Here is a 14028-nt window from a genome sequence, read left to right on the forward strand (position 1 = left end):
TCAAAGGGTACAGCCAAGGAAGTTCTAGATCCAACAAGTAAAATTCCAACCAGAGCAAAACCAACAGGAAGGTTGCAATACACTGAGACATCCCTGTGGTTTTGTGGCAGTCTTTCACGTGCCAATTCCAAATTACGGTACAACAAAAGCTGTGACAGTTCGATATCCCAGTAAAATTAAAAGCATCAAGGAAGAAGAATGAAGTTAACACTGAAAACATTCTTTGCACTGAAGTCAGTCAGAGAAAATAGAAATAAATTATTAGTGTGCCAACTGTGGTATTGCCTAATAGAATGAAGCTGCACACAGAACAATTCAGAGTACCAAACTGAAGGGCAAAACAGCCCATGTACAGAGTCATTACTTTACCATAGTTATCCTTCTCCCTGGCAACTGTTCTGCAGATTAACTTTCCTTGGATAAAAAGAAGTATTTGTACCTCAAGGTCTTCTATATCTCTATCACAGAAACCCTTCTAACTCAGGCATTTCAGGAAACATGACCCTGAACTTCAGCAAAGCAGATTAATTACACAGTCCTGCTTTTCTGACAACTTCCAATAGTTTAAACTCACCCATTTCTGGCCTGTTTCATGAACAAGGCAAGTAATTAGAAAGAAAATGTTAACTTAACAAGGGATGATCAATCTCAGATGAATCAGCCATGCAACTGCTTCGCTATGGCTGTCTGCTCCTATCTCAGCAGAAACCAGGAATCATCATTCATAAAGGCTACATGTCAAAAGAGCTTCTTTTTTTTTTTTTAACCAGGGCTTACCAACCTTCGTTACCCAAATTTTAAAAGTTTCTCCAGTCTCATGTAATCACCATGACTGGTACAAGCTTACACAGAAATGACTGCCAGGGACTAATCCCTGCAGTAAGGTTCAAATGACGTTCCGACATTCCCTGGTTTTGATGAGCACTGCTTGACGAGCACTGCATTTCAGTGACACAAGTGGGAACCACTTCCCACCCCCGACAATGTAAAAAACTACTTCTTGCTCTTTTTAAAGTCTGTCAGTTAGAACATACGAAAACATAAAAGACTAAACATGAAAGGTAAAGGGAACTGGATTTATTTTTTTAATTAATGTTATTTTTGACTAATCCAGGTACTGAAATAGGATTTTATGGACCAACTGTTTCTAATGGCTCAAATCAGCAAACGCACAGAGTATCGAATTGTAGAGCAGATATCAACATATATAATTTAATCCTACTCCCTGAAACCTTACCCAGTAAGTCTGATAAAGGGCATAGCCTGAAGCTAAAGACAACGCTACCACCAGCAACATCTCCTGCATTACATTATGTATAACCACTGGAAGGAAAGCTAACAGAGAGAGCAAGTGTAGGTTAAGCTTTCACATGCCTTTCAATCACCTATCACGCTCTAAAATTTGGGGGGGATTTATTTCATCCGGCTCTGACACTGCCCTCTTTCTACTGTGAAGGAAGTCTGAACAAATTAGCTTAGGCTATATGCCTGACTTACAGGCTTCCTTGCTTCTAACATTACTTGTTTACATTAAGAGATCTGCATCAGGTATGCCCCAGCTAGTTAAACTACATCTACTTCTCAAAAATCCTTTGTCCCAAATAGAATTCTTGATGTTGCCCACCAAGATCTCCTGTATCCTTACAAGGTATTGTACCTGCAGCAGTAGAGACAGTCTACCTTCCACAGATAAATAAAGGTCTTGAACAAACTGTTTCATCTGTCTCATAAGTATATTTCGATGCTGAAAATAGCATAAGCTGTTCATGCATATCTTCTAAATTAAGCCAATGAATCTTGGCACAGGCCCAGTGAAAGGACATACATGCAAGAGACCACACAACCTGATCTATACAGCAAAACCTGCATTCAAAGTACTCAGGGCAAAGATTTTTTTTTTTTTTTTTTTTTTAGCTTTGAAACCAAAACAGGCTAGTAAGACAAGTATCACTCCTGAAATGTCTTCATCCTTCTAGTTTTCTTCACTTCAAATGACAAGCTGCTACTCTTGCATCTGTTGGATCTAGCTGACCTTGGCGATAAATGTGAGTGTGAATTAAAGGAACTTCTAAACTGATGGTCATAAGACAATTTTGGTTTGAAGGGATCGCTGGACATCATCTAACCCAATCTCCTACCCAAGACAGGGCTAGACCTGCCTGGCGCAAGGCTGTGCATCTCTGGGAAGTCTAATTTCTTGATAGCCCCCATTAGGTTGTTGAAGACCACAATTAATTCCATCCTTAAACTTTTTTCTCTAGACTGAAGAAACCCAGCTCTCAGCCTCTCCCTATATGTCAGAGTATGATCATCACCACCCTTAAATCACTACCTGAAAACAGCAGATCTAGTAGGCTCAAATGAGTATTCATCCGAGAGGATAAAGAATAGATCATGTAATTGTGGATGGAGTAAAAAGCTTCTAATACAGTCTGTTGTGCAACAGTGAGCTTTTGCACAGTGGGCAACATTCCCAGGAAATACATGAAACTTTTTGATTATGAGATCAAGGTGTCACATCTTTGAAGGACAGTATGAATATTTATTTAAGTCTCATGGGAGACAGACACTTCAGTTAGATCATTTTTGTATACTCTTAGGAATAGTGCTTGAAAAGGAAAATGATTCTCCCCCCCCCCCCTAATTTGAAGTCTCTTGTATTTTGAAAACTTTATTACCACCTAGGTATCCAAACCCATGGTTTCTAGAACAGGACAACATCCAATTTAAGATAAATGCATGAGGTAAATGAGTGAGGCAATAACACCCTGAAGAACAACTTCTGTTAAGTCTCAAAAACCAAAATATTTTATGGCAAGCTACTAATGAACTAAGAAAATGCGTACTGCAAAGACTTGTAGTACTAACAAATATACAGGCTGGAAAAGAACATTAAGACAGCAGTTAGCATTTGTATTCTTCCAATCTTAACAGTGGGTATTGAAAAATGGATTTGTTTGAAAACAGAACCTAAGCAGTTTACAAATGGTGGTGTGATGTTGCAAAAGCTCTCACCTTCATGGTGAAGCTCCTGTGCTCCTCTATCTCCCTTTTACGAGGCATCTCTATGCCAGTGTCTGGAGAACCACGAAAGGATCTCTGTCTTTTGAATCTCATAAACCCTACAGTATTCTAGATAGGATTAGAGGATTTCTCCAGTTATTCTAAAGCTGAAGCATGGCAAACTTTAGGGGTTGCAGGATTCAAGTACATTCCCCAATATTTTACTGCACACCTGCGTGTCTTTCCTGTTACCACTGGATGTGGAAAGACATTTCTACCTCTCCTCATCCTGAGGAATCAGCCCTCTACCCAACACACATGGCTTCTACAAGGGGACATACTGTTACATTTCAGATACGGAGAATGTGCCAGAGACCTTGCTCTTTAAGGTCTCCCAGTACCCTGGTTTTCAGTTTTACCACAATTTTGGGTGAGGAGTATCTTCTCGTTCCCTAGTCAGCCAGGTTAAGATAAGAATCAAGTAAAATCTGTTGTCTTTTGGCAAGATAGGAACAAAATACAAGATAGGAAACCATAAGAAAAAACAAAAGTACAGAAGAAGGAAAGCAAGAAACAAACAAAACCCTGACATGTCCTATTAACACTAACCCTACAGTTTCAGTCAGGTGTGAGCTGAAAATAGGCTGGTCATGCCTGACCTCTTGTATCTCATACTGGGTCTGCCCCCACTTTCCAACCTCTTCCTTTCTACCGGCTCTAAGAGCATGCAGTGAGTCATTGATCCAACAAAAATCAGTTTGGTTTTCCTCTAGAGTTGGTTTTCAACTCGGATCACTGGGCTGATCCAACTCACTATGGGGCCATGCAATTGCTGTAACCCATCCACAGAGATCAACAGTCAGGAAGTGAGAGGAACCAAACCTCTTGTGATAGCACAATCTTAAAATAAGCAGTCACAAAAAAGAAAGTCTCTCTATTCATCCGACTTGCTGTACAATCAATCTGAATCTGATCAACCTTCCTAAACATTTCTTGGTGAATATCCATTAAATAAAACCTTTCTGTCCAGTGAAAAAAACCCACACCACCCAAAATAAAATAGAATAATTTTTTTTCCCTCCAGACTAATTTCCTCCTCACCCAAAATATTCTGGCCATTCTTCTTAATTGAAATTTTCATTTCCTCTCCTTGGAGATGCAAAAGCCTTTTCAGACCAGATGTAATCTCATGCACTTGACTAACAATAATAATATTTCATTTCAACGAATTTTAAGATGTTCCATAATTTTTCTACTATTTGGTACTCAGTTCGCATTTTCAGATTGTAAGCAGCCCCTCCTTTGAAATGTCTATTCTAACTCGTTTTGGATATTAGCATGCAGAATAACGTGCATAGCTTTTTCACTTGCTCACAATTGCATACATAACGATAAATTTACCAACAGTGACAACTGGTTTGACCCCAACAGTTTCCATTTAGGGACACTGCAACAATTTAGCACTATTTTTTGTAAGATTTCAGTTTGCAATTTTTATATTTAAAAACAATTAAGAAACTCTTTGCCTAGCCTTTTGCCATCAAGCTCCATGTCTTCCAAAAACGTTACATTGATGTCGCATTCCCTGTTTAAATATAGACAGCATGTTTATATGAGACTTCAGAAGGCTCCTTTCCCTCCTTTAACAACTCCCTTTCTCCCATACTACAACAGGGAAGAAACTAAGAGTCTGACAATTGCCCCATTCACATGACAACTCTTGCAGACTGTATAACCAATGCTTTACGTGCAATTAAGAGAAAGTAGCTGATGATCAATTACCCTGGATGAACAAGACTTAAAAAAAAAAAATTGAAAAAAAAAAAAAAAAGAGATGCCTGGATTTCTTACAGAAGACAATTACAATAGACGGCCATTAACCTGCTTACCTACCCTTGCTTAATTTTTTTAAAATGAGCTCATCTTTCTCCTCCCTCATCCATTCTTTTCCCAGACTGCAGCAATAACATGCTTTTATTCTTTCCTTTTGACTGCCAGGGCCTTTAATTATTAATTGAGAATGTATCTAAAGGATCTGAATGAGAAAGTTGGAATTAACCCAATTGCCTCTTTCCCCCTTTTATTTTGCATACTGTAACACTAGATCTACCTGTTAGTACTGCTGAAAACAGCAAATGTGTTATTTTCCTTTCAAATGCAAGTTTTCTACCTGCTCGGGCAAAAATGTGCAACAATGAAAAACAACATGGAAAAAAGTAAGTACCTGGAAAAGGCCTCAGCTTTGAGTGACAGCCATTAGCAACCAAGCTGCCTACACATAAAATTCTCTTAACAACTTTGCTGTCCTGTAGGAAAATCCTGCAGCAGAGGGCATCCTGCGTTTGGGAAATCAGACAACTGAGACTTCATCAAAAGACTTGTCCTTTAAAGAGGCTAGAAAGGCATGACCTTACACTGCCTGCTAGTGCAGAGCTGGCTGGTTGTACAACACCAGCTCATCTTGTTTCCAGTTGTTAAATTACATTAAAGGACAGCTAAAAATATATTAAATACTTTCCTATTACTTTTCCATGCAAGCAACTGCTGTAGTTACAACAAGAGCAATGTCCAAGCAAACGCTTAGTAACACGGGGGTGGGGGGGAGAGGAAGGCCCAGGAATCCTTCTAACACATTCCAGATCAATAATGTAACATTTGGATTGCAAATGCAGAAAGATTTCTTTTTTAAATTTGTTGTAAGAACAAGAACTGATGCATTTCTAACGATCAAAACAGGAAAACATTTACACTTTCCAAAAAGGTCAAACAGATCTGAGCTATAGTTTTAACTCCCTCCCACCCCAAAATTTTTGCTCTTTTTTTCCTTGCAAAATACACCGAAACTTAACCAGTCTACCTGTGATATAGAATACACTAAATTCTGACACACTGACATGCCCCATCTTCCCTGATAGAGATTACCCACAACTGACAAAAATAAACAAGGAAGGCCCGTTTGAAAAACCTGACAGTCAACGTTTAAAACACTTTGTGACAAAAATGAAAGTCTTAATTGATTAATGATCTCAAGGTCTGTATCGCCATCTAGTGAAAACTCAATGCCATTACTACACTAGCCACATAAATTACACCTGGTTCGCTGGAATGACACATGCTAACCTCTCTGCTGGATCCAGCCTACATATGGCCAGAGTTGTAAGGCTTTGCTACATTTCTACTGCATGTCTTAAGGTAAATAAAGGTCAAGCACTAGCTCATATCTCGCTAAGCCTGACTGAAGAGAACTGAGCTCTTACGGATTACACTCTGTCTCAGCACTATGATCTGGCTTTATAAATGGCCTTTCCACATCGTATTTAATACTCCTGCCACCAAAATGAAGCGAACGTGTCAAACAGTAGTATAGTTATAAACAAGTTTTTTAAATGGCAATGTGTAATTACAAGAATTTATAGTCAACAGAAGGAACCCCATGGCAGCTCCAGTATTTTTAGTGCCTTGGCATCGCCAAGCCACAAAGAGAAGTTACAGTCCAGGAGAGGTAGTACAAAGCACTCAGCATCAGATGCCTGCAGTACTCGGTCTTCCTACAGCTTCAGTGAAAGGGTCTTCAGTCACACAATTAGAAAGGAGCAATTTATGAAAGTCATCAAAACTCATTCTCTCTCACCTACCTTCAAAATTAATGCTACGATGAGCTTCAAGAACTTCTTCAACTTGAAATATATATTTCCCACTTTCCATTATTCTGCTAAGACTTACGATTGAACTGTAACTGTGCTAGTGCAAATATTAAGTTCAGTTTTCATCCCACATAGTATTTTTCCCTCTTAGACATCTATAAGCCTACCGGCTTTTACTCAGGTTCCCTCCACAACAGTGTAAAAAAAAAAAAGTATCAATTACTGATCATCAGAAAAGGCCATTTAAATTTAGATCAATAACATTTTTCCATAATAGTTATTTTTTAATTAACCTTTTCATATAGAGAACCCAAATCTCCTGATACTTAACGTTCACCTCTTTTACATTAGCATTTAGTGGTAAGAGGAAACCTATGAAGAGAAAGGCTAATATAAAATTCCAAAGTAGTTTTCTTCCAGATTAAATATTTCAACTTTAAAAAAACCAGAAAACTCAGGTGTCCTCTTGTATCATCTTTTATGGCAAAAACTACTACTCAAGAAATAAGGAACTAATAAAGCTGTATCTGTTTATTGACTACCTACCTAAAAATGTTAGTTTTCAGGAGAGAGCATATACAGTGTATTTCATCAGAATCTATCATTCTACACAGAAGAACAAAATTGTAGATCATCCTGAAAAATTCTCAAATTTTCAAAAGTTTGTTATCTCCACAGTATCCAGAGTAATGAATACTAATCTACCTCAAAGAATAGGAAAAAAAGATAGTTTTAGCTCTACAGGAGGTGCTGTACTGCACAGAAGAGACCTACCGAGACAGTAATGCCCCACTGAGCTCGGCACTAGTGCTGCCAGATGCAGACTGGCTCACGCAGACTTTCATTGGCATCTCTCTGCTGCGCTCCCAGCAGCCTCACTTCATAGAGGAACTTTAAACCTGCACTGGGTACAACACACGTTCAGGCAACACTGTGCCGTAGTATTAAGTTTTTCCCCAAACTCAGAGCAACTACAAAACTGGAGTTTCAAATGTGTGCAAAGGCTTGGTAGAAGCAAGCCCAGGCCTAGCACCAACAGAATTTAAGAGGTAAGAAATCCTTTCCAACCAAAAATCAACTACGTAAGAGAAAGTGTCTCAAAGCGGTCCCTAGCACATCCTGTACCACCTATTTAGAATTTTCCCATCCCACCACCACTTTGGAACATAGTGCAGGAACACCAGAATTTCATGCACCATTATCTCATAACTGATAAGTCACAGACAATTGAGAACAAACTGTAAGTGCAAACAAGAAGTATTGTCCACCCTTAACAGAGGCCAAAAGCTCAAGTATCCATACAATACCCAGTTTCTGACAGGTGCTCCATATGACTAATGAAGACCATAAAAAACCCCTAAAAAGTCAAATTCATGACAAATCCATTGTCACCATGTGATTAATTAGCCCTGTCACAAACTTTAGGGTTTCGGGAACTCAACATACCAGGGCACAGGACAGTCTGGCCAAAGACAAGCTCATTCAAAGCTGAAGCATACCACCGAATGAAAGACTAACCCATCAAGCAGAACTGGAAATTCATGGAAAATGTGAAAGCAGCCTTGATTTTTTTGTCACCATAATCTGGCCCATTGAAACTAAGCAGTTTAATTCAAAATAAGGCTCTAGCTAGAGCTTCAACTTGTCGTACTTTTTGAGACATTTATCTGATTCTTTTCTAGACACCAGTTTCATTTTTTTTCCAACTTCTGCAGTACAAGAAAGATAAAAACTACAGTTCTGAAACCAAAAGCAGGTTTGAAAACAAGACCATTCTCCCATTCAATGAAAAAGTAGGTGGCTTAAATCCACTAATTTTACATGCGTGTATACCTGTTTAATGACTTACCTCTCTCCCTTTATGCGTCACCAAAGCAGCTAAAGGCTTGGCATAGAATCTGCTGTAGGAAAATCCCAGGCAGCCATACATACTGTTAGCGGTGAGTTTCAAAGCTTTCTGTCTGATATCATACTGAAAAGAAACATAACCAGCAAAAATGATACAACCATAGCCAACAGAGAACTGAACTTAACGTTCACAATTACATTCACAGCTTTTTATATAGTCTGCAGCAATGATGGGCTACTAGTAAAGCATCTTACAATCACTGCTCACTACTAATCATCCCTATTCTGCAAGACTGACCAGGGCACTTAAGGGGAGTGGGAGGGAAATCAAAGGAGTTCTATAAAACACACCTGTAAATAAAGGTCAGGATTTAAATCTGGCTGTTTCATTAACTGCTTAACTTGGCGCCTTCTCTCCACCAGTTTCCTGATTTCTTTAGGCAAAACTCCCATTTCCAGAGATGGGTCCGGAAGCTCTGGAATTTCTTCCTCTTCTTCAACCTGTGAAATGATCACCACTGCTTACCATTCTTTTGCTTGAAGATTAGATTTTAATGTGTAAAGTGAAAAGCTTGGGAGAAAAAACCCCAAACCACACAGCTTGTATCTATTCCTGCAGAGCACCCAAAGCACAGTTTAGAACAACAAGCATGAGAAGTTTTTTGTGGTATTTAACTATATTACTTAGTCCCTGTTGGGGGACAGGGCCTAAGCCTGTCTCTGTCTGGGAGAAACCCAAGAGAGACATGGACCAGTAGCAGGACTTTTTTTTTTTAATGTATGTGTGTGTGTTTTTAATATATATGTGTATATATAAATCCAGATAAATAAAACACACACACACACTCTCACTCTTAGATATATATAGGTAGATATAAAAATACGAAGAAAAGCACATACACAAGTGATTCATTCCATGCTGAAAAAATCCATCCTTTTTTTAATTATCGCATAAGTATTTTTGGTGTTCAGAACTGTAAAATGGAGCACATGCTCTGTGGCACTGATACTTTGAGTAAGATAACTGACAAAAAAGAAATCGACAGTAACAACAGAATGAAAACTCCACCCCAAGCAACTCTTGATTATAGCAAAACAACCATCTAACCAGAAAGCACACATTCTTCTTGTTAGTATAACCGAAGAAACGGTTGCTCAGCAAAAATGGAAAGAAATTTCAAGCGCAATGAAAGAGACAGAAATATACAAAGAAAAGACAATAGAGACACTAGAAGGTTGGCAAGTTTAGTTAAGCAGTCTGGGAAGAACCATAACAAGAAATGACACCAGAACCTGATTAAATATCACACCGTGATAGAAGTCACAATGAGCTGCTTCAGTTTGAAGCACACTTAAGAAAGTGGGATAAATCCACAGAGAGTTTGGAGGAACTTACTGACAGAGTTCCACATACTTTTTTCCTCATTTCTGCTATGGTACTGATATTTCAGTTGTTATGGGACTAACTATGTCCCATAACTACTTATGCACAACACACTAATTCCAACCTGTGAGCTGATACCAGTTAAAAATAAAAGCCTCAGGTTTAACCTTTAGACCTGACCAGTTCACTGCTTCAGTTTACAGCACTGCTCCACCAACAACTGTGCCAGCACAGCTGAGGAAATGAGAATAAGCAGCCATGGATAAGCCATGGCCAACACAGCTGCTGAGAAAACAGTATGTGGAACTACACCTTCAGGAGGTTTTTCAGTTGTGTTTAATACAGTTTAATGCTGTATTAAACAGCATGAATTTCCATGAAGCTGGTCCCACAGTCACAGTATCACTCCCTGACACACACGCCCAGGACACACACATAGTTTTCCTGATGTCTAATAAGGGTTGAGCTCATATTGCAGCAGCAATGATGGGCTACTAGTAAAGCATCTTACAATCACTGCTCACTACTAATCATCCCTATTCTGCAAGACTGACCAGGGCACTTAAGGGGAGTGGGAGGGAAATCAAAGGAGTTCTATAAAACACACCTGTAAATAAAGGTCAGGATTTAAATCTGGCTGTTTCATTAACTGCTTAACTTGGCGCCTTCTCTCCACCAGTTTCCTGATTTCTTTAGGCAAAACTCCCATTTCCAGAGATGGGTCCGGAAGCTCTGGAATTTCTTCCTCTTCTTCAACCTGTGAAATGATCACCACTGCTTACCATTCTTTTGCTTGAAGATTAGATTTTAATGTGTAAAGTGAAAAGCTTGGGAGAAAAAACCCCAAACCACACAGCTTGTATCTATTCCTGCAGAGCACCCAAAGCACAGTTTAGAACAACAAGCATGAGAAGTTTTTTGTGGTATTTAACTATATTACTTAGTCCCTGTTGGGGGACAGGGCCTAAGCCTGTCTCTGTCTGGGAGAAACCCAAGAGAGACATGGACCAGTAGCAGGACTTTTTTTTTTTAATGTATGTGTGTGTGTTTTTAATATATATGTGTATATATAAATCCAGATAAATAAAACACACACACACACTCTCACTCTTAGATATATATAGGTAGATATAAAAATACGAAGAAAAGCACATACACAAGTGATTCATTCCATGCTGAAAAAATCCATCCTTTTTTTAATTATCGCATAAGTATTTTTGGTGTTCAGAACTGTAAAATGGAGCACATGCTCTGTGGCACTGATACTTTGAGTAAGATAACTGACAAAAAAGAAATCGACAGTAACAACAGAATGAAAACTCCACCCCAAGCAACTCTTGATTATAGCAAAACAACCATCTAACCAGAAAGCACACATTCTTCTTGTTAGTATAACCGAAGAAACGGTTGCTCAGCAAAAATGGAAAGAAATTTCAAGCGCAATGAAAGAGACAGAAATATACAAAGAAAAGACAATAGAGACACTAGAAGGTTGGCAAGTTTAGTTAAGCAGTCTGGGAAGAACCATAACAAGAAATGACACCAGAACCTGATTAAATATCACACCGTGATAGAAGTCACAATGAGCTGCTTCAGTTTGAAGCACACTTAAGAAAGTGGGATAAATCCACAGAGAGTTTGGAGGAACTTACTGACAGAGTTCCACATACTTTTTTCCTCATTTCTGCTATGGTACTGATATTTCAGTTGTTATGGGACTAACTATGTCCCATAACTACTTATGCACAACACACTAATTCCAACCTGTGAGCTGATACCAGTTAAAAATAAAAGCCTCAGGTTTAACCTTTAGACCTGACCAGTTCACTGCTTCAGTTTACAGCACTGCTCCACCAACAACTGTGCCAGCACAGCTGAGGAAATGAGAATAAGCAGCCATGGATAAGCCATGGCCAACACAGCTGCTGAGAAAACAGTATGTGGAACTACACCTTCAGGAGGTTTTTCAGTTGTGTTTAATACAGTTTAATGCTGTATTAAACAGCATGAATTTCCATGAAGCTGGTCCCACAGTCACAGTATCACTCCCTGACACACACGCCCAGGACACACACATAGTTTTCCTGATGTCTAATAAGGGTTGAGCTCATATTGCATTCTTCCCCCCAGGCAGAAGCATGAGACTTGTGTCTCCCTCATTCAGGTACACTTGCATGAATTCTGTGGCAACTTAACTTTAGGAAGCCTCTACCAAGTTAGGATGAAATTGGTCAAGGAACCCAGAAATTGCTAGGAGGACCTGGGGCTGAAAAGGGCCAACAGAGCCTCACTAAAAATTGTGTTTCATGAGCATACCAAGATTTTATTTAGATGGGAGAGAACTTACCAAGATTCTATAAAAGTATTACTGAAAGAAAGATGACAGACATATAATATTCAAGAAGTCCCAAACCAAAACTTACTACGATGCGTCTTTAAACAAGAATCACTTTTTTAATTTGAACAACACATTAAACAGAGAAAAAGAACCATTTCTTAAAAAGCTGATTCACAGAAATCACACTGAAGTTAAGACAGTGTAACTTAAGTCCCAAGTTAAAGCACACAAACCTCTGCCCTTTTCTGTGCTTCTGATGACAGTCGCTGCACAGTGGTAAAGCAGATGTTAAACTCTTGGATAATCGATGGGTACAAGCTGTTGAAGTCGAGAAGCAAAATAAACTTGTCATAAAAACCTAAAACAGAGTTTAAAACAAAAGTCATAATTACTCAGTCTCCCTAAGGACTTCATTCAACTCCACAATTAATATTTAAGTGACAGTAACACATTGTAGCACGCTTCCCTTAAAGTAGCTTTTGAGATGCACCACTACCCATTACAGAAAGCTGTCAGAAGTGGAACGATCCAACCCCATTAACTCACCAGAGTTGAACAGATAGCTTCTGTGTTACTATAGGACACTTGTACAGTTTTCCCCACATAGAGGAGAAACTGAAAGAAAACTTACGTGTCCATTAGAAAATTATACACAGATATACAGTCCTAATCCTTGCAAGACCATAATCTTCCCACAAAAAGATAAGGAAAAAACATCCCAAGACTAAGTAATTCCACAGTCAACGTTGGGAATTTTCTTGTACGCAACAACCCTTCCCTCCGCCCCACCCCAAACTCCCACAAGATACACAGATGGCACTCACTGCAATCTATCTGCATTAACATAACCTACCTGCCTCTAACTTCATAGAAGAAGGAAAATTGCCACATCTTACCAACTTTGGGATCCAAGACTAAGCCCCCAGCATATGCTGCTTTCTTTTTCCCTATCTTTGATTTATTCTGATCTTCAAAACCTTCATCTTCATCCACCTACATTTGGCATTTAAAAAAGTCATTATCTAGTCTTGCAAGATTTCTATACTGTTGAGGAGTTATTTTTGGCAAATCAAATATGAAATTGGGAGACAGTGCATAGAGTTCCTTTTAAAATACATGCAAAAAATGGTGTTTTCATCATGATCCTTATTAAAGCTTTCTACATGTCAAAATAGCATTAAAACCAACTCCTATAGGAACAAACTGCTAACAAAGAGATTACAAAGACCTTAAGGAATTGTCATCATTCAACATAGCACCAGTATGCATTCTCTGGATGGCTGTAAAAGTCAACACTAGGAAAAAAAAATCAACTCATGACCCAGAAGAAGTATTATTGCCCAATTAAAATGTACTTTTTGGAAATACAATGGCTGGGCTTTAACAAAACAGATTCTGACAAAACATTCTTACTGACCTAAAGAGTATTTTGCTATTTGTTTTCTTGTAGTAAGAATTTTTGTCCCAGTTGTCCAATGCTATTCTGAACCATGTAGAATTCCAGCACTCCTTTGATGCAACAATATAATCAACAGAACTTATTGCTTTGGAATTTGCTGTTGAACTTATTTAAAAGTAAAACTAAAAAGCAAAATATAGTGAAATATATTCTCAAATTCGAATTTGTTTACTAACAAACATATAGATGCTTCTATAAATATATTTACACTGGTATTATTCAAAGGAAATTTTTTTTTTTTTAATACCCTTGGATATTTTACCCACCTTCTCAAATCACCCGCCTTACAAATTATACTTGAAATACTGTTCATCAGCAAAGTAGGACAAATGTGCATCTATTAAAAAACAGA

The 14028-nt window shown here is 38.5% G+C and overlaps 1 protein-coding gene across 1 annotated transcript in view; it reads right to left on the minus strand.

Moving 5' to 3' along the window:
- The window catches only part of POLA1 (polymerase (DNA directed), alpha 1, catalytic subunit), a 208145-nt gene that overhangs the window by 162021 nt on the left and 32096 nt on the right, over nt 1–14028 (minus strand). The window contains exons 22-25 of the mRNA XM_009321121.1: nt 13114–13210; nt 12451–12575; nt 10487–10636; nt 8497–8619 (exon numbers count right to left, since the gene is read on the minus strand). Of these exons, the coding sequence (XP_009319396.1) occupies nt 8497–8619; nt 10487–10636; nt 12451–12575; nt 13114–13210 (495 nt within the window). The remainder of the gene's footprint in view (nt 1–8496; nt 8620–10486; nt 10637–12450; nt 12576–13113; nt 13211–14028) is intronic.

Source organism: Pygoscelis adeliae, unplaced genomic scaffold (genome assembly GCF_000699105.1).
Source record: "Pygoscelis adeliae isolate BGI_AS28 unplaced genomic scaffold, ASM69910v1 Scaffold53, whole genome shotgun sequence".
Classification (NCBI taxonomy): domain Eukaryota; kingdom Metazoa; phylum Chordata; class Aves; order Sphenisciformes; family Spheniscidae; genus Pygoscelis; species Pygoscelis adeliae.